The 23,094-nt window shown below is 41.2% G+C and overlaps 3 protein-coding genes across 3 annotated transcripts; all 3 read right to left on the bottom strand.

Annotated features, from left to right (window-relative positions):
• Window positions 1-4,129: 4,129 nt before the first annotated feature.
• On the bottom strand, window positions 4,130-8,688 carry LOC120729225 (CD209 antigen-like protein C). The gene is made up of 6 exons (XM_040024768.1): window positions 8,266-8,688; window positions 7,689-7,790; window positions 7,440-7,613; window positions 6,134-6,270; window positions 5,899-5,999; window positions 4,130-5,757 (listed from the first exon to the last, which is right to left on the bottom strand). The coding sequence occupies exons 1-6, from the start codon at window positions 8,408-8,410 to the stop codon at window positions 5,610-5,612; spliced, it is 807 nt and encodes a 268-aa protein (XP_039880702.1). The 5' UTR covers window positions 8,411-8,688; the 3' UTR covers window positions 4,130-5,609.
• Window positions 8,689-11,681: 2,993 nt separating this feature from the next.
• Window positions 11,682-14,327, bottom strand: LOC120729250. The gene is given in 1 exon segment (XM_040024791.1): window positions 11,682-14,327. A coding segment is annotated over 1 exon segment (2,181 nt). The 3' UTR covers window positions 11,682-12,146.
• A 5,741-nt stretch (window positions 14,328-20,068) lies between these two features.
• On the bottom strand, window positions 20,069-22,817 carry LOC120729226 (CD209 antigen-like). The gene is made up of 5 exons (XM_040024769.1): window positions 22,434-22,817; window positions 22,125-22,352; window positions 21,050-21,186; window positions 20,823-20,923; window positions 20,069-20,668 (listed from the first exon to the last, which is right to left on the bottom strand). The coding sequence occupies exons 2-5, from the start codon at window positions 22,324-22,326 to the stop codon at window positions 20,527-20,529; spliced, it is 582 nt and encodes a 193-aa protein (XP_039880703.1). The 5' UTR covers window positions 22,327-22,352; window positions 22,434-22,817; the 3' UTR covers window positions 20,069-20,526.
• Between the last annotated feature and the right edge of the window lie 277 nt (window positions 22,818-23,094).

The following is a 23,094-nucleotide window of genomic DNA, read 5'->3' as shown; positions in this document are numbered from 1 at the left end:
CGGTCAGGCCTGCATACAGAGATAGGGAGGGAGAAAGGAAAAGGGGAAAGAGAGCTTCTCTAAACCCAGAAATTTACGGTCCTGTTTCCTCCAGCAGAGTCAGTCTGAAAGTTTTGTATCTTCTAGTGCTGTCACTGTCTGCACTGGCAGGCCATGTGGAGACAGGAGGAGGACCCAAATGCAGACACTTAGAAGCAAATCTATATCTTAACAAAAGGCAAGCTGTTTATTGAAGGCTGATCAAAAGGTGCAAAACAAAGGGCAAGGTGAACCAATACGAAACTAAACACTAACCTAAACTGGTTAAACTACAATTAAACATGAAAAAAAAAAGGACTTTAAACACGGGAACCTGGAAACATGGTGTAAAACATAACAGACAACATTACAAAGAATGAAAAGTCACAGACTATATACAGACAGGAGGTGATCAGGGGAAGTGGAAACACATGGGCAGTGTTGGGGAGTAACAGAATACATGTACCATCGTTACGTATTTAAAAAACAAAATATGAGTAACTTTATTTCGTTACGGTTACCGTTTAAAAAGGTAGTATTCAGAATACTGTTACTTTGTTGAAATGCAGGGATTACACGGCGGTGTTTCCCTGTTTCATATGTTAGTCTATGCCCTCTCTATTTTTGGAAACCCAAACAAAACACGCATTAAGAGGCTCTAATGCCTGTATCTCAATCTCGTGTCTCATAATGACGTGAAGAAATATTTTTTTTAATGATTTAATATGAAGGCAATAGGCAGAGTGTTACAGGCATCGCCCTAAAGAATGTAACCTCATGGGCAGTGTAGTCCGTGCTGCAGGGAGAATGGACTGCCATACCCGTTATGTGTCTGTGAGCGCGAGGAGGGAGAAAAAGGAGAGTGGAAAAGTACGAGCTGTCACCGACCAGAAACGGGAGATGGAAGCAGGTAAATATCATAATAACCAATGCAGCCAAAAAGAGTGCCTGATGAGCCCAGTTGTAAGTAGGCTATTAAGACTCGACTGTACACTGTGTTCGTGTTTTCCTCCAATACAATAGGTTCTGTTGGAGCAGCCTTTCAACGCCTCTCTCTGTCTCTCACCTCTCACTTTGTTGTGTGGGTCAAGAAAAGTTGACCCACACAACAAAGTAAAGCTATTTTTCAGCTACGAGCCCGACAGGGAACCCGACATATTAGCCAGAGGTCCCTTTACTATGGTTCGGAGCCGCGGACCTTAAGTAACAGTAATAAATCACACAGCAATAGTAAATTCACGTAGTTGTGAAAAGCATGATAATATATTAAGTAATCCAAAGTATTCAGAATACGTTACTCTCATTGAGTAACGTAACGGAATACATTACAAAATACATTTTGGGGCATGTATTCTGTAATCTGTAGTGGAATACATTTTAAAAGTAACCTTCCCAACACTGCATATCAAAAGCAGTTCGAGCCCCAGCTTGGACAGTCTTGGTCGTTGTGTCCTTGGGCAAGACGCTTCACCCGTTGCCTACTGGTGGTGGTCAGAGGGCCCGGTGGCGCCAGTGTCCGGCAGCCTCGCTTCTGTCAGTGCTCCCCAGGGTGGCTGTGGCTACAATGTAGCTTGCCATCACCAGTGTGTGTGGGTGGATGACTGGATGTGTAAAGCGCTTTGGGGTCCTTAGGAACTAGTAAAGCGCTATACAAATACAGGCCATTTACCATTCTATTTATCTGACTGAATCACATGAATGGTCGAATGTTATTATTGTGTGTATGTGTGTGTGTGTAGGTGGTTGTGGGTGTTTGTATGTCCAGTCCATGTGCTTAACGTGGGTCAGATGTCAGGAGGCAGAGTTCAGGAGTCTGACAGCTGTGGGGAAGAAGCTGTTCTGGTACCTGGTGGTCTTAGTCCGGAGGCTCCTGTAGCGCCTCCCAGAGGGCAGGAGGGTGAAGAGTCCATGTGCTGGGTGACTGGGGTCTTTGATGATTTTCCCAGCCCTTTTCAGACACCGCTTCCTGTAGATGTCCTTTATGGCAGGAAGTGGTGCTCCGGCGATGCGCTGGGCAGTTTTCACAACCCCTTGCAACGCCTTCCGGTCCGAGGCAGAGCAGTTCCCGTACCAGACTGTTATACAGTTGGTCAGGATGCTCTCGATGGTGCAGCGATAGAAGTTCACCAGGATGTCTGAGGACAGGTGGTTCTTCCTCAGAGTCCTCAAGAAGAAGAGGTGCTGGTGAGCCTTCTTGACCAGCTTGGAGCACTTGGTCATCCAGATGAGATCCTCGGAGATGTGGACTCCCAGGAACTTGAAGCTGCTCACATGCTCCACAGCCGTCCCCTTAATGTAGATGGGTGGATGTGGGTCAGCATTCCTCCTGTAGTCGATGAGCTCCTTGGTCTTCTCGGTGTTGAGCAGCAGGTTGTTTGTGTCGCACCACTCAGCCAGACGATCCACCTCTTCCCTGTAGGCGGCCTCATTGTTGTCATTGATGAGGCCAATCACCATGGTGTCATCTGCAAACTTAATGATGGTGTTAGAACCATCGGCAGGTCTGCAGTCGTGGGTGAAGAGGGAGTACAGGAAAGGGATCATCACACAGCCTTGTGGTATACCGGTGTTCATTGTGATTGTAGATGAGCAGTGGTTATCCAGCCGGACATGTTGGGGGCGGTTGGTCAGGAAGTCCAGTAACCATTTGCACATGAGGGAACTGATGCCCAGGTCTGTCAGTTTCCTGATGAGTTGTGAGGGGAGGATTGTATTGAATGCTGAACTGAAGTCAGAGTAAGAGGTTGGTGGTCTGGCGTCATGTCTGCTTTGGTTGTGGTTGTGGGATTCCCTCGCTCAAAACGAGCATAAAAGTTGTTGAGCTCATTGAGGAAGGAGACATCAGAGGATGTGGGGGAGGGGTTGGTGGTCCTGTAGTCTGTAATGGTCTGGAGTCCTTGCCACATGCGTCAGGGATTGGAGTTGGAGAAGTGTTTTTCTACCTTCTTTTTGTAATGGTGTTTGGCTTTTTTGATACCCTTCTTTAGATTAGCCCTGGCTGTACTGTAGGCATGTGCATCTCCTGACCTAAAGGCGGTGTTGCAGGCCTTCAAGAGGAGACGAACATCCCGGTTCATCCAAGGCTTCTGGTTGGGGTACATGGTAATCTGTTTCTGGGTGGTGACACTGTCTGTGGTTTTGGAGATGTAATCCAGTACATATGAGGCGTACTGGTCCAGGTCTGTGTGGGTGAACATATTCCAGTGTTTTTAAATCTGCGTCTGTCCCCTCTGGCCACACTTTAATTGGCCTCACAGCAGGTTTCACACGTTGGATGAGTGGAACTTGTGGACCTTGTGCACAAGGTTGCTTGTGCACAAGAACTAATTAATGTTGAGGAATTTAAGTATTTGGGAGTGCTACTAGTCTCGAAATTATCCCTTTAAAAAAACATGTTGAAAATTTAGTGAAAAGTGGAAATGTTAATATACGGAACTTTAGACATATCCACACATCATGAACAGACACAGCAGCGATTACATTCCTGTACTCTGTGATACTGACTCATATTGAATACTGTATTACAAGTTGGTCCCATACTAGTCTCGCTGCTATTGGGCCAATCGAAGTATGCAAGTGATGGCAAGCCACACATGGTAAGCTCCACACCTCACCACCAGTTGATTCACTTTAGTTTACTTTGCAGTCACTACTTTAAATGTAATTCTACTTATTATCCAATATCGTTTGTTTATTAAATAATTTTATTTTTTCATTACACCTTCTAATGTTTATATGGTGTGCACACATAGTAACACTGCAAGGTCAAAGTTCTGTTTTATGTTATATTTATACATCTTTCTTAGTTTGAGTTACCTGGGGTTTGGCTTCTCCTTCCTGGCTGGCAAAAAGTGTGGCAAAGGGAGAGCTGAAGTACCACTGACAACATGCTTCATTGCCTGGGGGGTGTTTCAAGTTTGTTTAATTGTTTTGTATTAGTTGGTTATATGGCAGCCATTTTGTTTCCCCCCTTGTCTGTCATTTGGTTTGGCTAAGCCAGTATTTAAGTTCCCCTGTGGATCATTTTGGGAAGGCAGTTTGTCTTATGTTTATTTGAGGTTTTGTTAATTGTTATCTGGACATGAAAAAGAGTTAAATGTATTACAAAAAGGGAAACAAGTATTGTAATGGGTCAGATCAATATCAGGACAGTCAGGGCATGTATAATATTGGGTATTGTGCAATATAATTGATGTGCCTAAGGCTATAATCTGGCATATTTACATTTGTTAATATGTTCATTATGTATTTTCCCTCTTTCTAAATTAAATTAAAGTTAAATTAAAATTAAATTAAATTAAAATTAAGTTGGAGAAAAAGCAATGCAAATGAACCACACTGTGTGATGTAAGGAGCTCTCTGATTAGTGTGAGACAGGCTGACTGCCTGAATTTCTCTACGCTGACTTTTCTACAGAGTGTGTTGCTTGTACAAGGGCATATAAAGATCATTACGAGTGGTCATTGCTCTGAAATTGCTGCCAGGAGGATGCATCATCTATGTAATGTGCTGAGGATTGTCTCTTTGTCAGGTCATCCCTCAGCTTCCAGGTTAGAAAAGTGGCACAGAAGTCTTTTATTCATTAATAAATTATTTATTAGTTGGTTTAATTATTTAATTATTGTTACCTAAACAAATAACATTACACATTTTTGGATTGCAAAGCTGTTTATACAAGAAAAACAGAGTACAGCAGAGTAATAGTCTGATCCCTGCCCCCCTCAGACTGCAAGCTAAAATATCCTTTAGCATGATATTAAACAACAAAATGCTTTAACGTATTTAACAATACATTGGTTGTAAAATAAAAGAATATCAAATAAAACTTCATGTTAAATGATAGGACATATTTAGCCACAGTTTTTGTTGTGCACCTTTGCTACAAGAGAAAAAAACTTGTCACTTGTTCTGAGAGGCACAAGAGGAACTGGGGTATTACATAAGTAACTCATGGGTGGCAGAGATGTATGTGCAAGACATTTATGAGGACAGTGATAAAGTATGAACTACGCCCCCACCAGATCAGTACCACATAAATGTCTTTGTGGATCTAGAGAAAGCATATTTAGGGTGCCAAGAAAGGAAATGTAGTACAGAATGAAGAAGTCAGAAGTGGAAGAGATGTTGAAACAGTCTCAAGAGAGCTCATGGGTTTTACCCATCATAAGATGTTTCTCGTGTGAAACCTCGGTAATGACACAGCTTTTTATAGCCCATCAGTTGGGACTGAACCAGCTGATATTAATTTGCACTAAGTGGCAGGATTAATTTCTTATTACTGGTAGAGTTCAGCTGGTGTTAAATTCATGGGTTCTGTACTTGTGTCATTGTGTAATTTTTCATTATTAGACATGACTTAATTTACAGACATCTATGGTTTGATTTCCTTGCATGTGGGGATTGGATGGGTTGTTACTGACAGATTTTTATTTCAATAATACCTTTAGAAATATGTTTACTCGGAAAATTGGTGACGTGTTCAATACTTATTTTTCCCGCTGTAAGTGTCCACTGCTTTCTGTTCAGCTTCATTTCAGGAGGTCATCTCATGGCTCCATGTTCTGCAGTATTTGTTGGGTGTGGATGTTAAGTTAAGGAGAAACTCTCTTCTCACATATCCAGAATTGTGTATTGGAACATGGTGCATCATTCCAGCTGTCTTCTATATTGTAATTATCGATCTCTCCACAATTTTGCCGTGTGCCACCATTTGGCTCTTTATACTCCTGATTCCAGTAGCTGTAATGCAGATAAAATTATAAGAATTAAGCTCAACAATTCAGTCAGTATTTTGTTTTCAGTAAGCTATTAACCAAATTAATTTTGTTAAAGTACACAATTACTTTATGGACAAGAGACAGATTTTATTTTTATTTCAACCTTGTGCTCGTTTGAGTCCCATCCACCCATTTCCATGTCCCCTCTTTCTCTGAGTCAGTCATTCCAATCCACAAATTCTTCTTGAACTGGTTCACAAAGTTCTTTATTTAGAAAGAGAGAAACTAAATGTAAGCATGCAGAACTTAAAGTAATTCATCAGTGTATCAGCTGTTTTCATTCAGTGTTTAATTCTTTGTTCTACACACATCTGTATTATGTTTGAACACACACAAACCTGTTCCTCTCGGCTGTTGATAATCATCAGGTGTGCACCTTTTTGAAGACAGTCTTGTCTGCTTTCTTGCCAGGATTTCTTCTCTGAAGACACCTGGTACAAACTATCACTGAAAATTACCCAATTTTCTCGGCAATCTGTTTAAGAAAAACAGAATAATAATTTGTGCTTGCTTTGTGATAGGTAGCATACATAGAATCGCAGTTAGACCCTTTAAAGAAGGCTCATAATGGGAAGAAGCAATCAGTGGTACAAATTCAAAGCACTTCAGTTAAAGTGTGTGTGTATATACATACATACATATATATATATATGTGTGTGTATGTATGTATGTATGTATATTTTTTTTTGGGGGGGGGGGACTTTCAGGTGTATGGACCAATGTTTTCGTTTCTGATCAAACCAGAAATCTTTAATGAGCAGCTAGATTTGTCTCGCATTAAGCTCCTGAGTTAATGCCAGTTAATGCAACATCGAAGCAGCTGTAATCCATAGCTGTGCGTGTTCATGGAGCTTGCAGTTTCACCTGCTGGACATCACTACCTGACAAGTTTAACTGTCTTCAGAACATTGCAGAGGCCTTACTGACAGTATTTGGCTCTACATATCTGTGTGAGCAGATTTTCTCTCACATGAGTGTCCTCAGGTAGCCGTCTGAATGCTGGACACTCGGAGACCTGTGTCTCTGAGTGGGAGACCAGAGATCACATAACATGTGTGCCTCTGTATTAACAGACATGCCATATTGGCTTAGTTTATTTTTCTTATCATTCTTGTGAGGAGACCATAAATAGCATTTGTATTTTCTGTTGTACAGTTCATTTGCTGTTATGGAGTTCTTGTTATGGATAAAAAGTGTCTTTTTTTTTGTTTCAAAATAGCTGATAACTATTCGCTGATAGCTGCCAACATCTGCGAACAAATATAATTCTATAAAGTGGTTCTATATAGTGTGTAACTGTTAATATAGAGCGTTATTAAATTTATTGCTAATGCAATCATATGGCACACTGACCTCTGAGGAAATTTTAAATGGCACTCATCATCAGAAAGGTTGCCTACCCCTGAGATAGACAGACAACCATTTGCAACTACATTCACACTTATGGGGAATTTTGAATTCACCAATTATCATAACCCACTAGAGAATGAGCAAAACCATGCAAACATAGGGAGAACATGAAGACTTCACACACACCACACAAAACCAGGATTCTTGCCTCACCATGCTTTTTGAAAAGCTACATTTGTTAAAGTGTTAAAGACTTACAGGTAAATCTGCCATCAAGCATTAAGATATAATTACATTGAAGGTCGTCTCTGTTTGTGGTCATGTCTTCCAATCTTTTCTGGAGCTGGTCTCTCTCTTTAACCAGATTGTTGAAACTGGTCTGTAACTGGTTTCTCTCACTGGTCACGTTGTCATAAAGCTTGTGTAGTATCACTGTCTTCATTTCCCACTGAGATTTGCCTTGGGTGACTGTTGGACATCATCATAAAATAAATACATCACCTGTGAGGATTTTAGCATGCTTTACATTCATGTTGTACTCACAAAGAAAAACCACAGTTATGAGTCCAACCAGGAGGAAAAGACACAGCAGACCCAGAAGAATCACAGCAGCTCTGCAGGAACTCTTCTTTAAAATTTCAGGACCTACAGGTAGAAGTAAATATTTGTTATATGTCTAATCATAAAAATTTTTTATATCCTTATACATTTTATTATAACACCAATTGCTGTTTTTATCTAAAAAGTAGTATGAGAGACTTATTGCATCTGAGAATGGGTCTTGGTGGAAGCGAAATAAATACCATTACAGTGGAACCCCGGCTTACGAAGACCCCATTTAACGAAAAATTCAAGTTACGAAGGCACTTAACGGCAATATTTCTGCCCGTGGTACGGCAAAATGCCCGCGTAACAAAATAGATAAAATAGAAAATTTTAAAAAATTTAATTAAATTCCATAATGTTATGAACATGTACACGTACGTATGTATGCATGCATATGTATACTTTCTTCAGACAGTTTGTATAGAATTCTCAGTTTTATTTTTAGTTTAGTTTTGTGCACAAAACTTTAGCAACACGTAATTGTAATATCTATAGATAGGTTTGTGGTTTTTACCTGGGGGTGAAGGTCCAGTTGTTTTACGTTGTACGGTTTGGATCACTTCATGATTCATGCAAATGTCTTCCACAGTTTGATGCTCCCTTTGAAACTTTCTGCGACAACCTAATACTTCCTCTGTATTCTCATAGACGTCATCCATGATTTTATCTGTATTGGAGGTTTAGTTGGGTCTTTAAGTCTCTGAGGTGATCAGTGCTTTGCAAGAGTCTCTGTAGTTGGTTGTAGTAGCTCTGAACTGTGTGAAAATATACTGACACAAGCAGTTCTCTTTTTAACAGGAAACTGAGATCTGATGGCACTCCTCAGGGCTGTGTTTGGGGTTTTGACTGCATTTGTCTTTGTATTTGAATATGCACTTAGTTCTAGCTGCAGCACTTTTTCCACTTGTAATAATTTAAAATATATCACACATTATAAGTATGAATAAAAACAGGAGAGAAGGCCACTGCATGTTAATCTTAAAACATTATATTTTAGAATATGTTTATAAAGTGAATACTTTCCATTGAACATGGGATGCAAAAATTTGGGAAATGGGTTCAATTAGAGCATTGTAACATGGCAAGAGATCGTAAGACATGTACCCTCGGGCTCCCTTCTAGATTTAGAGATGATCTTTCCCTTTTCACTTTTGATTCCCCGCTTAACCAGCGTTTCTCCCTGTCCAGAATGTGTGCATCCATCTCATTGAAAGAATGGCCTAATCCTTGGATTGGACCAATTTTTTGGCACAATGGTCTTTGATCAGTGGTTGTTGATCAATGTTCAGTTTGCATATTAATAATCAAGAAACTGACTTCACAGCCCAATATTCACCAGTGGTGCTAGTTTCAGTCATTTTGCAAATATACTGTTAATAAGCTTGGGGAAACCTGCAGTCAGCTGAGACTAAAGAAGTCACTTGGATGAGTGAAGAAATTTTTCTCCCACTTGAAAAGCTACATCCAGATGAACAGAATCAACTCTTCTTTCCTTACCTGGATGATTGAGCATGCATTAAGACTTTACTGTAATGCAATCTTTATGAGATATCACAGTCTTGTTCTGTTGCTTTGTCTTTGTACTTAAATGCCTGCTTATTGTCTCAAAAAACATTGAATTTTGTCACAACATGGTGTTATTCATGAACAAAACAAAAAACATTTCTCATAGTTTTTTTTTTTGTCATTGTGTCATGTTGTGATCTCTATCTTGCTGTGTCTCCCATGTGTTATAGTCTCCCAGCTGATAATTAATTGTGTGATTACTGTAAACAATTCACACGATTGTGTTCTGTTTCTGTCCATTTGCATTCTTCCTCTTTTCGTCAAGTTGCTTATATATGTGTTTTGTTCTATTACTTGTTAATTTGGGTTGAACCTAGGACTGTATAGGCGTTGGCTGAATAGCAGTGGTGTTCACCTTGGGGTGTCGGTCAGAACACACAGGACGCACAGATAAAGGTTATACCGTCTTTACTGTGATTCCTCAGCTTAACAGCAACAGCAACACAGTCATGCAACCGCAGGCTTACAGAGTTGTGAGGGGTGTGAGTGTGTCAAAATGTCAAAATTTGGAAATTATATCATTTTTTTTCTCACGTGCAGTATCCTAGATCAGCGGTCCCCAGCCCCCGGTACCGGTCCGTGAGTCGTTTGGTACCGGTCCGCGAGAGTTGAGGCTCGGGTGTGAAATGTATGGTTTTCAAGGTTTTTATCGGTTTTTAGCGTTATTTTGTTATCGTTTTTATCGTTAACTCGGTTTTCCTGGGTCTTTTCACGTGTGTTATGAATAAATCTTCTTTTTTTCAATACTGGTACTAGTGTTATTTGGTTGTATTTACCCGCGACACCTTAAAGGCCGGTCCGTGAAAATATTGTTGGGCATAAACCGGTCCGTGGTGCAAAAAAGGTTGGGGACCGCTGTCCTAGATAGATTATTGTAGTGGTAACAGTACTCACCTTTACTGGTGGCTTCTTTTGCACGATGTGGAGCAAAAGTGTAAAAGCAGCTCAATCTTATAAGCTCCTGGAGCAAACCAATGTGCCAGGCTGGGGGAGTGTGGTTAAGGCGTTTTAATGTATATAGAAGTGATTGAAGTTTATATGTTATTGAATTATTTATAGGACTTGTAACACATTGGAATATGTCTATCATGTGGTGTATTGTGGTTGATGTTTTCTCATGGGGAGGTTTATGTTTTCCATATGCTCGCTGGAATGGTAGAGTATTCCAAATTCCAAATTCAAATTTTATTTGTCACGTACACAGTCATACACAGTACGATATGTAGTGAAATGCTTGGACAACTGCTCTGACCTAAAGAAAACAAAAAAGGAAAAGGCTATGAATAAGATAGGAAATAAATATGAAAAATTAAAAAGGGTAAATTTAACTAGGAAGGAATAAAATATAAATTAAGGTTAAAAATGAAATAACTGTACAACACAAATTAGAATGAAGGGTAAATTTAACTGGGAGAATAAGATAAAATATATAAATTAAAGTTGAAAATAAAATAACTGTACAACAAAATACACAATATAGAACTATATAAGAATGTATGAAGAAATATAAATATAAATAAATATATACACAATAACAGCAGCATATACACAATAACAGCAGCGTGATTTAAGTAATGAAGTGAAAACAATGTCCAGAAAGTCCAGTGTGTGTAAGAACTGTATGTGTGGGTCAGTACTGTGTGGTGGTGTGATTGAGAGACCGTATCGCCTGCGGGAAGAAGCTCCTCCTCAGTCTCTCTGTGTTGGTCTTCAGGGAGCGGAATCGCTTTCCTGACCTCAACAGAGAGAACAGTCAGTTGTTGGGATGGCTGAGGTCCTTCACGATCTTCCTGGCCTTGGTCCAGCACCGCCTGCTGTAGATTGAGTGCAGGTCAGGGAGCTCGGAGCGGATGGTGCGCTCAGCTGACCGCACAACCCTCTGTAGAGCTCGTCTGTCCTGCATGGTGCTGTTCCCGAACCAGGTTAAGATGTTTCCCGTCAGGATGCTCTCTATGGTGCACGAGTAAAAGTTCCTGAGCACCTTGGAGGGCAGTTGGAAGTCTCTCAAGCGTCTGAGGTGGTAGAGACGCTGACGGGCCTTTTTCACCACGGTGTTGATGTGACAGGACCATGACAGGTCCTGCGTGATGTGAACTCCGAGGTATTTGAAGCTGTCCACTCTCTCCACTGGGCACTCGTTGATGACAGGGGTCTGGTAGTTCCTCTCCTGCTTAGTATAAAAGGAAGACAGCTGCTTTTGAGGGGGGTGGATTCTCTCTGTGTGTTGGTGTGTTAACATGTATTCTCTTTAATAAAGTCTTCCATTTGATAGATGGATGTTACTACAGTCTTGTGCCATTTTATTGGAAGTGACCCATGACCACCAGCCAAAACTGACACTAAACATTATCAGCTAACATTCATATTAATCTCTGCTACCCTTCATGTAACACCACAGCCACTGTGCACCAATAACAAAGATTTTTAATCCATCACACTACAGCAAACTAACCTCTTTATCCTATTAGTATTGCTATTTTAATGCAACCTTTAAATAACACAGTCTACCTTACATCGACTTACATGTAAGCTTTAAATTTCCACTTTATCAAATAGGATTGAGCAATCCTTACCTTTAAATCTCTTCTTCCTCTCCTGTCCAATCTTTCGTATCTTTCTCCATCTCTGAGTGAGGTTAGCTTTCTTTCTTTGTTCTCTCTTTGAACTGCAGCAGCTGGACTTTTAGCTAACAACACACTTTACCAAAAACTGCACACAAACAATTTGTGTGTTTGCTGATGTTTGCTGAGCTGATAGAAACGTTGCATTTGAAATTATCTGCCACTTAAAAATCATTAATACCTTTATGCTCGCTAATCTTCAGTAGGGCTAGCTAGATGCTGAAGTACTGCAAACGCAACTTACAGATGGTGTTGTCCCAAAAAAACAAAGTGCCATCCGCTTCGCCAGAGGTTGTTTGGTTTCCCCGATGCATAAATCCTGGCAATCCTCCTGGCACTTAACAGCGTACACTATGTTACTCTGTTTGTGTCGGGGGACCCGATCCTTGGGGTGGACCAGTTTTTGGCGCAGCGTGTTTTGGGGTTTAAAAGCCACAGAGACCCGGTGTTTAGAAAAAATGCGTCTCAACTGCTCCGATACTCCTGACACATATGGGATCACTACAGGTTTTCGCTTAGGCAGCGGTTGTCCTTCTCTCCTGGATCGGCTGGAGCTTTCTTTAGGTGCCTTTCCAGCTTTGACAAAAGTCCAGCTGGGATAACCACATTTACTCAGGGCCTTCTTGATGTGCTGTTCTTCTGCCTCCCTGGCCGCTGTGTCAGTGGGGATGGTGTTCGCTCTGTGTTGTAGCGTCCTAATGACACCCAGTTTGTGCTCCAGTGGATGATGAGAGTCAAACCTTAAATACTGATCCGTATGTGTAGGTTTATGGCACACGTCAGCTTTTAGATGTCCCCCATTACTGATGGAAATCTCACAGTCTAAGAAGGCTAACCTGCCACTTTTCATATCCTCCCTGGTGAATTTGATGTGTCTGTCCACCGCGTTAATGTGATCCGTGAATTGTGGTACGTCCTGAGATTTGATTTTCACCCAGGTGTCATCCACATATCTGAACCAATGGCTTGGTGGTGTTCCAGGGTAGGATAACAAAGCCCTCTTTTCCACTTCTTCCATGTACAAATTGGCCATGATGGGTGAAACTAGGGAGCTCATGGCACACCCATGTTTCTGCCTGTAGAACTGACCCTTGTATGTGAAGTAGGTGGAATGAAGACACAGCTCCAAAAGCAAACACACTTGGTCGATGCTGAGAGTGGTCCTGTTGCTGAGGTTGGTGTCATCCTGTAATATCTTACGGACTACCTCCAACGCTTCTGTGACCGGGATGCAAGTGAAGAGAGATGTAATGTCGTACGAGACCATGGTTTCATCTGCCTCCATAATGACATCTCTCACCTTCTCAACAAAATCCAAGGTGTTCTGGATGTGGTGTTCAGAGCTGCCCACCAGCGGGTTGAGGATCGAAGCCAGAAACTTGGAGATGTTATAGGTGACCGAGTTGATCATGCAGACAATCGGTCTTAAAGGTGCACCCTGTTTATGTATTTTTGGTAAACCATACATACTTGGTGTAGATTCCCCTGGGTACAGCCTGTGATATGAGGTCCGGTCAATATCCTTGTCTTGTTCTAACTGCTTCAGACAGTCTATCACCCTCTTCCTGTAGCCACTTCCTGGGTCTCGTTTCAGGGGCTCATAAGTATTTTCATCACTGAGTAGTGACAAAATTTTCTCATGATAGTCCTTCTGGTTTAGCAAAACTGTGCACTTACCCTTGTGTGCTGGACGGATGATAATGTTGTCATCACTAAGTGATGTGAGTGCCTTCCTCTCCTCCATGGTGATGTTGGATGCCGGGGCCTTTGCATTGCTGAGACAGGCCAAAACTTTCGTCCGTAGTTGCTCTGCTTCCACTTCTGTAATATTGTTGTTACGAATTGCTGTTTCTGTGGCTGTGATCCGCTCCACTAGAAGGATTTGTCTCGGTGTGACAGCAAAATTCAGCCCTTTAGCAAGGATGTTTTTCTCTGTTTGGGTGAGCTGTCTGTCAGACAAATTCTTCACCCACTTGTCCACATCCTCCGTGTCGCATCCTTGTCTCTTCTGGTCACTAAGGACACTCTCCGTATTTTGCGGTGGTTTCCGACGTACAACAAGTAAGTCAAACTTCCTTTGTTGCCTGGTCTTAGACTTCTTGTGCTGTGCTAGACGAGCCTTCTCAGTGAAGTCAAACACCTTTTTAAGAGTATTCTCATCTAAAAGCATTGTCAGTCTCTGTCGGATTCGCTCCTCTTGGGATTTTAACACATCGATGGTAAAATTTGTTTGCCTCACCCGTTCATTAAGCAACTGATGCTGTGCCTTCTGGAGGATTTTTCTTGCCCGGAAGTCTTTAACTTAATGGCTCATTTACAGACTTTTAGGAGTAATCCTGATTTGTCGGCATCTGAGGCTGAATCTCAGGTGGTTTCTGTAGTCCGCCATCAGTGTTGGGGAGTAACGGAATACATGTACCGCCGTTACGTATTTAAAATACAAAATATGAGTAACTGTATTCCGTTACAGGTATCGTTTAAAAAGGTGGTATTTAGAATACAGTTACTTTGTTGAAATAAATGGATTACACGGCGGTACTTTCCTGTTTCATATTGTGGCGGGTCAGGACTGTTTGGGTTTTGTTTGACAGCTACGTTCTGTAGTTCCAGGCGGCAGCGTTGCGGTTGCCATGGTTACAGGGTGACGCTCTCGCTCTACGTGTTTCCTGGGTGAGCGAGCGCCTTTTTGTTGTTGTTGTGCTAAGCTAATAGGCAGAATGCTACAGGTATAGCTCTAAAGAATGTAGCCTCATGGGCAGTGTAGTCCGTGCTGCTGGGAGAATGGACTGCCATACGTTATGTGTCTGTGAGCGCGAGGTGGGAGAAAAAGGAGAGTCGAAAAGTAGAGTTGTCATTGAGCAGAAACGGGAGCTGGAAGCATGTAAATATAATAATAACCACTGCAGCCAAGAAGAGTGCCTGACGAGCCCAGTTGTAAGTAAGCTATTAAAACTCGACTATACGCTTTGTTCGTGTTTTCCTCCGAAACAATAAGTTCCATTGGAGCAACCTTTCAACACCTCTCTGTCTCTCGCAAGCAGAGTTGACCCACACAAAAAAGTAAAGCTATTTTTCGGCTATGAGCCCGACACGGAACCCGTATTAGTCAGAGGTCCCTTTACTACGGTTCAGAGCCGCGGACCTTAAGTAATAGTAATAAATCACACAGCAATAGCACATTCATGTAGTTGTAAAATGCATGATAATATGTTAAGTAATCCAAAGTATTCAGAATACGTTACTCTCATTGAGTAACGTAACGGAATACGTTACAGAATACATTTTAAGGCATGTATTCTGTAATCTGTAATGGAATACATTTTAAAAGTAACCTTCACAACACTGTCCGCCATCTTACGTGCTGTTTGCTCATACTGACGTACAAATCTTTAGGCCGTCCTTGCCAAAGTGGGTTAAAACGCCTTGATGCATTCTCAATCATCCATGAAAGTAAATCTCCAAAAGCTGATTCTGTTCATCTGGACGTGGCGTTTTGTGGGAGAAACGTTTCGTCACTCTTCCAAGTGACTTCTTCAGTCTCAACTGACTGCAGGTTTCCCCAATCTCATAAACAGTACATTTGCATAATGACTGAAACCAGCCCACTGAAAGAACAATGGGCTGGGAGGTCAGTTCCTTAATCTTAATTATGCAAATTCTCATGACCATTGATCAACAACCACTGACCAAAATCCACTGATCAATGGTCATGAGTACCATTCACAGAGAGTTGGGGAATGGCTGCAATCACAGCATTGTAAGATGGCGAAAGATGTACCCTTAGGCCCCCGATTCAGAGACAACACAGAAGAGCCACCTCCTCTGGCCAGGACTCTGCAGTCTATTTACACCTACAGGCCAGTGGACACTCTTTCAAGGATGAGGATGTACACATCTTGGACAGGGAGGAACGCTGGTTTGAGCGTGGAGTCAAGGAGGCCATTTATGTGAAAAGGGAAAGACCATCTCTGAATCGAGGAGGGGGGGTTCAGTAACTTTTGGAGGTTCAGTACTGGTTCATGGCTTCATTTTCACATCACTACAGTGATTAAAAAAGATTCTCTTTTTGTCCTTGATGATTGCTGCCCTCGGCGGCACAGCAGAATATAAGCATCGTGAGGGGGAAAAGTTGTGGTAATTTCTATGTAAAGTGTATCAGTGATTGGATGTGATCGCTACCGCTTATCGTGTCCTTGAGCAATGTGCACGTGATGTCACAAAACCTCACAGATTAACTATCCCATTTAACATCTGCATGATTCTTTTTAGCAATAGGGGGAAAGCAATGCAAATTACTGTGTGATATAATGAGCACTCTGATTAGTGTGAGACAGGCTGACTACTTGAATTTCTCTACACTGACTTTTCTACACAGTGTGTTGCTTGTACAAAGGACATTCAGCCTCGTATTTACACTCTGCCCAACATGGATATATGAAGAATGTGACGATCATTACAAGTGGTCATTGCTCTCTGGAATTGCTGCCAGCAGGATGTATCATCTATTTAAAGTGCAGAGGATTGTCTCCTTGTCAGGAATAGGCCATCTCTCAGCTTCCAGGTTAGGAAAAGTGGCACAGAAGTCTTTTCTAAACTAACAGTAGGTTTATTTATTTAATTATTGTTACCTAAACAAATAACATTATAACTTTTTAGATTGCAAAGCTTTTTATGCAAGAAAAACACAGTACAGCAGATCAATAGTCTGATCCCTGGCTCCTTCAGACTGCAAGCTGAAATATCCTTTAGCATGATACCAAACAACAAAATGGTTAAACTTATTTAACAATACATATGTCACGAGTGAAAAGAATATCAACTTTATGTAAAAGGATAGCATATATTTAGCCACAGTTTGTATTATGCACCTTTGCTACAAGAGAAAAAACAGTTACTTGTTCTGAGAGGCAAAATATTAACCGGGGTATTACAGGTATTACATAAGTAACTCATGGGTGGCATGTTCCTAGGACTGCGCTCTTCTGGACAGAGATCTCCGGTGTTGTTCCTGGGATCTGCTGGAACCACTCACCTAGCTGTGGAGTCACCACACCTAGTGCTCCGATACCACTGGGACCTGTCATGTAATTAATATATATTCTTAATGCTTATTCTCTGATTATATTGTTTTATGTATAGGCCTTTATAAACCAGGCCCAGAGGTGACAAAGAACTAGGACAGAGGGTGACAAGTTGCCCTGGCAATAGAGTTTAGAAAGGAGAAGTAAAGAAAAGGGGAAGTCTAGTGCAGAGCTGCACCGGAAATCTGACAGAAAAAGAGGAACTAGTAACACATAAGGAGATTTTTGTATCGAGGCTGTGTGTGACGTGTAAAGTACCAAAATAACACCTATATGAGACACATTTTTAGCTTCTAATGTTAGAGATTCTGCAACCAGCTTTGGGCTGTGCAGGGCTCTCTCTTCCGGAAGATGATTGAATAAAGAATTATAAATGTTTTGACCACTCTGTGTCCGGTTTTCTCTGTTCTGTCATGGGGATCAAAGAATCGGGTTTAATAGACCACCGTCACCTTCACCCTCCACATTTTCTCAAGCTCTTCTCTGAGCCCTTGGTATTTCTCAAGCTTCTCATATTCCTTCTTCCTGATGTTGCTGTCATTCGGAACTGCTACATCTATCACTACGGCTGCCTTCTTCTGTTTGTCTACCACCACTATGTCCGGTTGGTTAGCCACCACCAGTTTGTCCGTCTGTATCTTGAAGTCCCACAGGATCTTAGCTCGGTCATTCTCTACCACCCTAAGGGGCGTCTTCCATTTTGATCTCAGGACTTCCAGGCCATACTCGGCACAGATGTTTCTGTATACTATGCCGGCCACTTAGTTATGGCGTTCCATGTATGCCCTGCCTGCTAGCATCCTGCACCCTGCTGTTATGTGCTGGATTAGATAGATAGATAGATAGATAGATAGATAGATAGATAGATAGATAGATTCAGTAAATGTTTTCCTCACAGTCTAAATTGCTAATGTTTTCAAAGTTAAATTTTACACACCGATACAAACTTATGACAACATAATCTTTTTGTATAACATGAACATGAGTATTTTGAGCACAATATTTCTTTTGATGTGCTTTGCATTGCAAAAACACTTATTTCCACATACAATGGGTAAAATAGGTATTAAACACATTTCTAGGTAAATATTTTTCTACAGGTGTAATTGACATGAAAATTTCACCACATGTTGGTTGTAACCCATCCAATCCACACATGTAAAGACAGCAAACCATAGATACCCATCAATTAGGTTATGCTAAATAATGAGAAATCATTATTGTCTTATTGGAATGTTCAAACTCATTTCTTCGGTAGATAGCAGCAGTTTCTCTTAATCAAAGGTCTCTCTGTACTTTTTTCTATTTATTCCTCTTTCAGTTATATGAAGCGTGCCAGTGCTGAATGTTAAAAAATATCCTCACACCACGATGAGCCCACTTCCAAACTTTATTGTTGATATGGTGTTTTTTGGGTGATATTCAATGCCTTTTGACCTCCAAGCAAGCTTTGTATTAAGGCATCTAAAGAGTTTAGTTTTTTTCTCATCTGACCAGACTATATTCACATCATATTTCACAGAGTTGTCAAAATGTTGTTCAGCAAACTTAAAACACACTTTGACTTGCTTTTTCTTCACCAATGGAGTCTTGTATGCTGAGCGTCAGTAGCGGTTTTTGATATGGGTGACACGGGCGGTTGCCTGGGGTGGCATCGTGGTGGGGAGCGGCATCACGGGCATCGGCAAAAAAAAAAAAAATTGCTCATATTCATGCTGCCCCGACATCAGCCAGCGCATATTGGAAATGGCATAGGCACCAATCGGTTTTCTATCGCCCATTTGCTGGGAGTAAGGGCGCCCTCCGTTTGTGAGGTGCGCCTGCTGCTTGCGGCACAGGGAGGAGAGGGTGGGGCGGCGGGGGATTCTCTGGCATCTAATAACCAACTCGCAAAATAAAACAAAATAAAAACAAACCAGCAAACATGAAAACACCAGACATTATAATACAGACTTATAATTTGCACTGATGTTTTTTCAAAATTCTAAACGCGAAAAGTGAGTGCGAGAGCGCCAGAGGAATGTTTGCCCGGGGCGCCAAACAGGCTAGGACCGCCACTGCTGAGCGTCCATATAGGTCATCGCAGTTGAATGTGTCACTTATTGTTTTCTTTGAAACAATTGTATCAGCTAATTTCAGGTCTTTCTGTAGCTCTTCACAACCTGATTGTACCGGAGGGACGTTTGTGCCTGGTGGGACTTTCAATTGAGGACATAGAAGATTTATACCTATTCAGAACCATGGTAACTGGGTTCTTGCTGATCGGAGCTGGCCCTGGCTTTTCGAAGATTGAAGAAAGAAAACCCCACAAGGCTAGCCACTATGATGTAAGTGATGGGAAGGGCTGTGAGTACTCAGACTGTGCTTATTGAACGCAACATGGATCTTGGAGAAGCTCACAGCTCCTCAACGGGGAATTGACAGACCCGGTGACCAGTGACTGACATTTAGATTGGCTTTAAAGTTGGATGCAGCTCGTTCGCACTAAACCCAAACAACCATCATTTCTCTCATCTGGCTACCCACATTGCTGCTTGAAGGCCCCCGAGGCCTCTGCTTTCCCTGATAACGGGACTGTGTTTTCGACTCTTTACACTACACCCTTCAAGGCCACCTGGGTCGGCTGTACGACAGTTTAATTTCGCTCATCTGGGTGAAGGGACACTGTCTCAGTTGAACACAGGATACACATACACATGCATACACACACACGTATACAGACACAGACATATACTCACCCCCTTCCTCCCTCCATATGCCAAAAGCTTGCCCCCACTCGATGCAGCCACCCCTGTTGCTTGTGATGTGTTTTCATGGTGTTATGGTGTGAAGATTCATGTGCTTTTTGTGCTGAGGAGTTTGTTTTCTGTTCTTATACTGATCTCCCACTAGGAGCTCAGTCTGAGTTCTCCTTTTCTCTCCTCCATTCCACTATTGTGTTGTACATTTCATTGTTTTTTCGTTACGCTACCTGTTCTGACCTGTCAACCCAATGTGATGTTTGTGTATTGTATGTATGATCGGGAGAGGTCAAGTCTTGCTGCAGGCAACTGCAAGTGGCAAATAAATGGCTTCATCATCATCATCATCATCATCATCATCATCACCTTTTTATAGCCCATAAGTTGGGACTGAATCAGGTGATATTAATTTGCATTAAGTGGCAGGATTGCTTTCTTATTACTGATAGTTTTAAGTTGGTGTCATGACTTTTTGCACCTTCTTCATGCGTTCAATACTTTTTCCCTGTGTCAATTTTCGCTATCAAACATGGATTAATTTATGGACATCTGTGGTTTAATTTCCTTGCATGTGTGGATTGGATGGGTTGTTACTGACATGTGGCGAGAATTTTATTTCAATAATACCTTTAGAAATATGTTTACTCAGAAAATTGGTGACTTATTTTACTCGCTGTAAGTGTCCACTGCTTTCTGGTCAGCTTCATTTCAGAAGTTGATCTCATGGCTCTGTGTTATGCATTATTTTTTGGGCGTGGATGTTAAGTTATGGAGAAACTCTCTTCTCACATATCCAGAATTTTTCATTGGAACATGATTCATCGTTCCAGCTTTTTTCTGAGTCGTAAGTTTTAATCTCTCCACAGTTTTCATTTCTGCCACCATTTGGTTCCCCACTATTCCAGTAGCTGAAATACAAATAAAATTATAAAAGTTAAACTCAACAATTCAGTCAGTCTTTGGTTTTGTGTGACATGATATTAGTTAAAATAAGTTAGTTAATGTACTTAATGACATAAGAAGACTTTGTGGACAAGAAAGGAATTTAATTTGTATTTCAACCTTGTGGTCATGCGAGTCCCATCCACCCATTTCCATGTCCCCTCTGTCTCTGAGTCAGTCAGTCCAATCCACAAACGCATCTTGAGCTGGTTCACAAAGTTCTTTTTTTAGAAAGAAAGAGAAAGAGAAAAACTAAATGTAAACATGCAGAACTTAAAGTGATTCATCAGTGTATCCTCTGTTTTCATGCAGTTTCATTCACATGTGTATTATGATTGAACACACACCTGTTCCCCTCGGCTGTTAATAATCATCAGGTCTGCACCTTTTTGAAGACAGTCTTGTCTGCTTTGTTGCCAGGATTTCTTCTCTGAAGAAACTTGAAACAAACTACCATTGAATGCCACCCAGTTTTGTTGATAAGCTGTTTAAGAAAATCAGAATAAAAATTTGGGTTTACTGGGGGACGGGTAGCATCCATACAACTCCAGTCATAAGCCTTTAAAAACCATTGCTTTGGAGAAGAAATCAGTGGTACAAATTCAAAACACAAAAAAAATTTGAAAAATGTTAAATTTTTGTGACCTCAGAGGGAGTGCTTCTCGGATTTAATAATTTGTGTCTGGTAATGTTGCTCAAGTCAGCAACTGTCACTGTCTTGAGAAAGTTAATTAAAGTTAAGTTAGGGAGAAATCAACTTTTCTCTTCTGTCCACTTCTCGTTTTGAATCCTTGATGGTGTTACAGTCATTTGTAGCATAACACACTCTGAACCAAAACCACAGTGTTAACATGTCTTCTATTAACATGAAGAACGCTAGAGTTATTTTTGGAGCTGAGAAGCCAGTTAAACATCAGAAGGTTGTTTCTTGTCAATGCAGGTTAATGCCCCACTATAAACGGTCTAAATAAGCTTATATGAACGTATAGAATATTCATATGTTCACTCACATTAGCCTCAGTTTACATTTACAACTTTACCCTTCAAAGGCCTTTCCCAAGATACATTCTGCTTGCAAACTCCACACACGCCCAGGATTGTTGTGCTAACCACACATCACTATGCTGCTCTCCCCCCAAGATCCTTAATCACTGTTAAATTGCTGTTAGAGATCAAATAAGCAGCTGGATAGTATAGTGGTAAGACTACACACCTTTAGAGTGGGATTTGAAAGTTTGATTCCCACCCGGTATCCAGTAAGGGTCCTAGCTAGACACCCCCCCCCCCCCCATTGCTAAACCAAAGCCCTGGAATGGTGCGGCCTGTCCCAGCTCGGACACAAGCATTTCCCTACATGTTGTACTGTGTATGTGACAAAAAACTTGAATTTTAAATGGCCATTGAGCATTAAGAAATAATTACCTTGAAGCTTTCTCTGAAGATTGTCACTGTTTGTGGTCAGGTTGTCAAATCTTTTCTGGAGCTGTTCTTTCTCTTCAACCAGGTTGTTGTAACTGGTCTGTAATTGGCTCTGTTCCGTTTTCATGTTGTTGTAACTGGTCTGTAACTGGTTTCTCTCGCTGGTCACGTTGTCGTAAAGCTTGTGTAGTATCACTGTCTCCATTTCCCACTGAGATTTGCCTTGGGTGACTGTGTTGGACATGTAATCATTAAATAAATGCATCACCTGTGAGAATGTTAGCATGCTAATTAAACTTCTGTTGTACTCACAAAGAAAAACTACAGTTATGAGTCCAATGAAGAGGAAAAGACACAGCAGACCCAGAAGAATCACAGCAGCTCTGCAGAAACTCTTCTTTACAAATTCAGCACCTGAAGGTAGAAGTCAATATTTGTTATGTCTAAAAATGAAAAATGTTCATATCCTCAAATTTAATATAACACCAGTTTCATTTCTTCTCTTTTCTTTTTTTTTTATCAAAAAGTAGTACGTGATAATTTCTGCTCCTGAGAATCAGTATCTGAGAATGGGTCTTGGTGTCAGTGATACAAATAGTGTTAGTTACAAAGTATTCGTATTGTATTATTTTCTCTTCTGAGCTCTTTCCAAACAAGCAAACACCGGCAACAGTGTAAACTTTGATTAACACTGAAACTGTCATGGCTGCAACGGCAGACGTGTGGGGTTATGAGTGAGAACCCAAGATGCAGGCACTGCTGATGTGAGTGAGCTTTATTGTGGAGAGGGACATGCAACAAAAGGCGAGGGTGGCGAGAACAGAACTGAGAAATAGTGGGAAACTGGGAAAAACTAAGAACTAAACAACAAACCTGAACACAAGGAGACAGAGAGTAGAGGTACATGAAGAATGAACGCATAGAGGAACACGGGGAAAAAAAACACAGCCAGAACAGCAACAAGCAGAAGGAA

This window comes from Simochromis diagramma, unplaced genomic scaffold (genome assembly GCF_900408965.1).
Source record: "Simochromis diagramma unplaced genomic scaffold, fSimDia1.1 OVJJ01000302.1, whole genome shotgun sequence".
NCBI classification, from domain to species: Eukaryota; Metazoa; Chordata; class Actinopteri; order Cichliformes; family Cichlidae; genus Simochromis; species Simochromis diagramma.
Note: the sequence above shows the minus strand (reverse complement) of the source record. Positions and strands in the feature narration are given on the sequence as shown.